The following is a 6,821-nucleotide window of genomic DNA, read 5'->3' as shown; positions in this document are numbered from 1 at the left end:
TGACGTGGCAAATTTGCGACCAATTGAAAAGGTCGTTGGTAAGATTCAGCCCGGTCCAATTTGGTGTTTTAGATGGGCTGAGCCCAACAATTCGGCCTTTTTTATATTTTTTCCATCAATTTTTGGCCGGGATCATGGGCCAAGCCCAATATGGCAGCCTTTATTATTGTTGGGCCACAGCCATTTTGGCTAAAAAATTTCATTTCTTCTTTTATTAAATGGGTCCACTAGTTAGATGGGTCCCAATTGTTAGGTTCTGGTAACAGGTTTCCATTTGTCAGGTAAGTGGGTCCCATCTATCAGACTCATATTCTTCATATTTCAAGCAGTATTTAGATTGGCAGAGATAAAAAAACACACATAATACTTAAACAAGAGCAACCAGATCACATAATACAAGCTCTATCTGTGCCATTACAAAGGGCCATGTATAATACAATAGTTTACAAGCTCTACAAGTGTAATATAGTACTACTTCACAAGCTCCTGTCATGAACAACACACTGGACTCGCTGGACTCTCTCATATTTCTATGCAACTTCAACAGGACAAAAACTTCGGTAGTCAGGGCTGGAACCATAGTCAGATGAACAACACGCCGGACTCGCTCGACGGCGGTAGTCAGGGCTGAGACCAAACAAAACAGCAACATGGCTTCCTCTGTCATCCTGTTACATGAATCAGAGAAGAATGAGAAAAACTGGGGCAAATATATTATGAACAAACCATTCAAGAAAAGGACATGTATTTAGAATGATAACACAAATTCAGCTAGTACCATGCTTTTTGTTGTCGAGCTAGTTAAAATGAGATAGTAGTTCATATAAGAAACAGAGACACAATATGAATATGCATGGCACATATGCAGGTTGTGCAAAAAGCTGCACTACAACACATTGCGCCTAAAACAAAATAACATTCTACTATCATGACCATACATTCAACTGGCAAGATCTAACAATACTCGTCAGCACACGCATACTAACATCACAAAGGCAGGAGAGAATAAAGGGAACCAAGGAAGATACATGTGGATGATAGTGTCGACGATGATCTGGATTGAGTTAGCATTGATGAGGAAGTGGATGGTGTCCATGGTGTGCTTTAGATGCACACAGCCATGAGCTTCTTGCCGTTGTTGCATCCGTTCGCTCGATGATGGGTACCAATGCATCCAAGTAGAACAAAACCACCAACATTAACCCACAGCTTCAAGTACAAGCAAGTATATATCAAGTGACAGTGAAAACAAGTTGAGAAAACACTGTAAATATCTATTTCATGTCATGCAAAATTCAAACCGAATAAACCTATGCATACGAAGGTGAAATATTACAAAGAAAGCACTCATCAGGTAGCATGCATGCAAAATCTCTGTGTTGGCAGTAGTAAATACTCTCTGTGTTAGCAGTAGTAAAACTCATGCAGTACCAAGTTAACAACTTTGAGTCAGAAAAGCTAGAAGTGTCTCTTAAGAGAGACCAGAACTTAGAATTAAGGCACATATCATATTCTGAATAGCATCAGCACCATGGTAGTAACAATTAACAGTAGTAGGACATCAATGGGGCACAACTTAGTTAACTGCAGACGAATGGACAGACAATTACCTTCTCGAGGCAGGGGCGAGCGTCCTTGAAGTCGAGGAAGATGAGCGTGAGGGCGGCGCTAATGGCACTCCAGGACATGTTGAGGCCGAGCAGCAGCGCCACTAGCATGCCCAAGGTGATGGTGTACATGCCGAAGGTGATTTTCTCCCTAGATTCAGTGCATGGAATAGCTCCCTTCCGTTCCCAACAGCAGCAAGGTACTGGTGCTACTGCCATGCAAAGAAGGCTGGGATGGCAGGAAGTGAAAATCCTGTCTAACAACATGAGCAGAGCACTAGTTACAAGCATGATAGAAGGCTGGGTGAAGAATATACGAAACTGAACCAATCAATTCAATTCAAAGGGTGTATCTTGTGTAAATGATGCTAGCAATCTCAGTTTCATGCATATATATATATAGCAGAAATTTTATTAGATAATCCTAACTCCATACTTAACAGATATTCATTCCTCAAAATATTCAACAGAGAGTATTCCCTGCCACAAGCAGCAAGATGAGCGGGGTTTGGGCGAGATCCAGCGAGGTGCAGGGCTGGTCGTTGGGTAACTAGTACCTGGATGTATGGAGTGAGGAGGGAGAGCTACAGCATACTAATCTTGGGCGTGAAGAGTGGAAAGTACCATATATTGCCCAAGAATTGAACCCAGCTTTGACATGCATGCTGCAATTCAACTCCATTGGTTGTCACAGAGATAAGATGAAAATCAACATTGTTTTGGTTTGCCACTTATTGATGAAGCTACTAATCAGGATTAAATGCAACAGTAGCAGTAGCAGTAGCAGTAGCAGTAGCAGTAGCAGCATAGCAGTATATATATTAATTTGACTAAACTGAACCAACACCACAAGTCTGCATACAATGAAGCTACTAGGTAGGGATCATATAACATGAGGCAGATGGATGATTAGCAAACATGTTGGGTGGCCAAGAAATGAACAACATATAAAATACTCCTACTACTATAGTAGTTAAGATGATGAGACAAAGGACAGCAACATGCAGAGTTCCTGATGCACTAGAGTGGCCCAACTCGGCTGCACCACACTGAGGCATTGTTGTTCCATCGAGCTCGACCATGTGCAGGCTTCATCGTCGCCGTGGAGGTCCCGGTGGTCGTCCTGGTCCATGGAGTGTGAATCTTATTATTTCATTTCAGAGAACGTTAAACACAAATGGCATGTATATGGATCACTGTGGACAAGCAAACTTCGCTAATAAATATGAACAAGGCCTACTATAGCATAACAGGTAATGAGTTAGATTAACTCAAGTATTGGTGACTAATAGACCTATTATTTCATTTCAGAGAAAGCCTGAAACACAAATGGTATGCATATAGATACCAAGGATAAGCAAACTTAGCTAATAAATATGAACAAGGTCTACTATAGCATAGCAGGCAAGTATTGGTGACAAATAGACCTATATTAAGAGTAAACAGAACTAGCTCGGAAAACAACTCTATATTAAGAGTATCCTGTGTGAATGTGATACAGTAAAAAATTGCATGCTATGTACATCAAGTTAAAAGGCACAAGTTATACAGTAGCCTAAAGCAGAGCAAGTGTACATCAAGTTGATAAAAGAATGCCCAGTCATGGCATTTGATTTCACAAGAGAAGAATGTGTAAGGTGCAATGTTGTGTACACTTTGTAATTCTATAATAATTTGTAGTGCACTGTGGCTAGAAGCAAGAGTACACTTGAAGCTACGAACTATGCAACAAGCCTGAAACTCCAACAACAAGAAGCAGAGTTGAGTTCCTAGCCATCAGACAAGACTGGAACTCCCAGCATTTGCCTCTCAAATTTTTATATAAAGTGAAAATTCCCAGCAGGGTAGATAGACATATGCTATTGTTTAGAATTGCATGATAAATTGCGAGAAGTCTTCGAATACAGAGTCTTATGCAAAGTTATTACAACCAGTATGATGTTGTGAAGGTCATCCAAGTACTTGCCCTTTTAGATGCATATATAGCTATATGTAGGAGAATACTAGAGTACTAGCCACACCTGCTAGATGTATTTCAAAATGAGAGGTCAAAAACAGGTAAAAATACTCATGCAAGCTATGCTCTACAACAAGTGCAGAGCAGCTACACAAGAAAAATACAAGCCCACTGATACTAGTTGTGCACTTGTTTCTTTCGTTCACCACTGATCTGATCTGTAGTGAAAGCGAAAGCACGGCCAAAAGAAGTTAAAAAATGTTATTAGTTGTAAGAGGATGGAGATGCCACTGGATCTCAGAACAATATCAGATCAGGTTGTTGAAGACGTTGATGACGATGTTGTCGTTGGTGACGGCGTCGATCTGCGGCCCCGGGAACTGCATGTTGATCAGGATCCCCTGCACCGCCGCCAGCATCAGCCCAAGAACAGAGCAAGAGGAAGAGTGCAATGCACGCGCGTGCTGTCGACCGCCGTACGTAGAGATCTTGAAGTGGAGGAAGGATTCATACCATAGCACCGACCGCCGTCGAGGTCTTGAAGGCTGCGGTGGGTTTCCATGGCCGGGCTTCATCCCGTCGCTTGTCGCTGTTCCTCCTGTCCTACCTGTAGAGACAGAGATAGGGGTGAGAGGGAGGGGGAGATTGATCCACCTGTAGTACTAGGATTACACAGCAACTAGTAGCAGAACTAGCAAGAAATAACCAAATTGAGTGTACACCAATATCATATGAATCCGCAACACAATCGAGCAACAGATTGGTAGAAGAACAACTGCTGCATAAACTGTGAACTACAGGTGGAGAAATAAGCCTTTTCATGAGTATACTAAGCACTAATATGGGTTACAGCTAGTTGACAACTGACACCGTGTAGACCATGATGTGAGTATACTAAGCACTCATATGAGTATTACCAAGGACTTCCATGACATTATTACCTCAAAGACATACTGGAAAATTAAAACTGCACTGTTTATGCCTCTGATCACATAAAAGCAGCTACCTCCCTTAACAAATTCACATCACTGTCAGTTTTGTGATATTGTTGCATAAATAGCTCTAACCAAGTTAATAAATCTATTTAGAATGTAGTGTCTGCAGCAAGAAACTTGATTGAGAAACCATGCTCTGTCTAGGCATAATACTCCTGACTGAGGTAGAAAAAACATTGGTCTTCTAAGTTGACTTCAACGCCAACCAGATATAGTAGTACGTACGCGTACAGACTAGTCAATGTAAGCATGCTGCACTCCTATCTATACCTAGTAGCTCAATTATTACACGCATAGACTAATCCTGCTTGTCTAGTAGCTCAAGTGACATCTCAATCGTCCTATTTGGATATAAACTTCATCTCAAACAGGGACGTCTCTTTGGTATAAGCTGGAAAAGTCTATGTCGTAAGAGATGACGAGAACCGAACTGTTGTAACTGTTACAGTTAACAGAATTTCATAGCTAACCTCTGCAATCGGGAATATCTTGAACAGTATGTGTCCCTTCCCGATACAGGCCAATCAGTGGTTTCTCTGGTGTTCCGCGTACCACTAGCTTTGCCCGGCAACGCCATTCTGACTAAAAACAAGGTTCCCACATTCAGACTTAGCGACAAAGCAAATCCACCAACTAATCACATCAATTGCTTATGCACCTAAAACATTTACTAGGAAGTGGGAACATTTTGAACCTAAAATTCTTCTCCGTTACTGGATCAGGTGACCAGAAGCTATGCAAACTAATTTAGTGGAAACCAAATAGACACATCATCCCACGCATTTCCTGCTAGAGATTCATGGGAGCTGCACTCACCAGCCTGCCCCTGCTGAAGGTGAAGTCCTCGATTCCGTGGCCACTGAAGAAATCCGCCACCTCCTGCAGCACCGGCGGCTTTTCCAGGTCGAACTCATGCGTGCATCCGGAACACCTACGAACCACGCAGAAGAAGAGTCAGCTCACACGCACGCACGTACCGAAGTGGTACACAGTATCTTGTTGAATCGAAGGAATCGAAGCGGCGAGAACCGAACTGTTGGAGAGACGAGATCGACGGATCACTCACGTGGCGGAGGTCGGCCTTGAGGGGCGCCGCGGCCTCCAGGGATGACGAGGTCGCCGTTGTCACCGCGGAGGCAGTCACCCGCGAGGGCGGCCAGCAGGCTTGGCCTGGACGTGCTTGACCTTGAAGAGGACCTCCCGCGGCCGCCATCGCTGATGCTGCTACTGGATCCGAGGGAAGGACGGCGCGGCCGGTGCCAACGCGAGGGAAGGAGGGCGCGGCGCGAGCGGTGAGGGAGAGGCCGGTGACAGAAAGGAAGGAGGACGCCGCCGGTGACAGAAAGGAAGGAGGGCGCCGCCGGTGCCAACGCGAGGGAAGGAGGGCGCGGCGCGAACGGTGAGGGAGGGGCCGATCTGGATCGGGGACAGAGAGAGGGAGGCAGTGGGCGGAAGGAAGGGAGGAGAGGTGAGAGAGAGGTAGGGTTTGGTGCGGTGGGTTTTTTTCCTTTTCTTTGCATGGACGGATGGATGGACGTTGGATTGCTAGCAATGGATGGTAGGATGTCTGCCATCTCATCGATCCGTGCCACAAATGGTTCCACCAATCACAATATAGTACACACTTTGACGATTTTATAACCACCTAAATTGGTCGTAATCGATTAAATAATATGCTAAATCATGTCACCTATTTTATAACATCATAGAATTAGAAAAAAATAAGAACAATAGCATCGTGTCACAAGTGAGACTTGTTTTTCAGAAAAATAACAAACCTGGAATAATACAAATATCTTTAAAAATTGATCTCAAAAATGAGTTTTATTTGCAAAAAAACATTTTTCTACCTTTGGAGTGTCGAAAATGGTATATATATTTTTTGAAGCACCTACCAATATTTGTTGCAAAATGGCACCACTCTATTCTTCAATAATATTAGATCATATTTTAGGTACAATTGACCAAATGCTTGTGTCTATCCACCTCTCGTCAATAATTGAGGAGGTTTTTCAAGTGCCCATTTTCCATTTTTCGAGTGCCCAAAAGGAGGTTTTTTGTGAAGAACCTACCAAATAATTGTTGCAAAATTGACCAAATCATTTTTATATAATACTAGGCCATATTTAATGCACAATTGACCAAATGGTTGGGTGTAAAAAGTTTTGATCCACCTCTCGTGAAAAAGACAAATTTCACCGATTCAGCTGGAAGCAGGTCAAATTTGAACTGTAGCTGCCTTATAGTTTGCTCTTTATTTTT

General features: G+C 43.0%; 1 protein-coding gene across 6 annotated transcripts; it reads right to left on the bottom strand.

Annotated features, from left to right (window-relative positions):
• Nucleotides 1-367: 367 nt before the first annotated feature.
• LOC120964373 (uncharacterized) lies at nt 368-6,044 on the bottom strand. 6 transcript variants are annotated; one of them, XM_073499919.1, is made up of 8 exons: nt 5,626-6,037; nt 5,376-5,490; nt 5,030-5,141; nt 4,078-4,171; nt 2,165-3,965; nt 1,611-1,860; nt 1,029-1,209; nt 368-668 (listed from the first exon to the last, which is right to left on the bottom strand). In XM_073499919.1, the coding sequence occupies exons 5-7, from the start codon at nt 2,287-2,289 to the stop codon at nt 1,105-1,107; spliced, it is 480 nt and encodes a 159-aa protein (XP_073356020.1). In that variant the 5' UTR covers nt 2,290-3,965; nt 4,078-4,171; nt 5,030-5,141; nt 5,376-5,490; nt 5,626-6,037; the 3' UTR covers nt 368-668; nt 1,029-1,104. The 6 variants fall into 6 exon arrangements, 5 of the variants coding, with proteins under 5 accessions (XP_073356020.1, XP_040244929.1, XP_073356018.1 ...); XM_040388995.3 differs by having other exon boundaries at nt 1,611-3,965; nt 5,594-6,044; XM_073499917.1 differs by having other exon boundaries at nt 1,029-1,864; nt 5,594-6,044.
• Between the last annotated feature and the right edge of the window lie 777 nt (nt 6,045-6,821).

Source organism: Aegilops tauschii, chromosome 5 (assembly GCF_002575655.3).
Source record: "Aegilops tauschii subsp. strangulata cultivar AL8/78 chromosome 5, Aet v6.0, whole genome shotgun sequence".
Classification (NCBI taxonomy): domain Eukaryota; kingdom Viridiplantae; phylum Streptophyta; class Magnoliopsida; order Poales; family Poaceae; genus Aegilops; species Aegilops tauschii.
The sequence above is the reverse complement of the archived record's forward strand: the minus strand, read 5'-3'. Positions and strand labels throughout refer to the sequence as shown.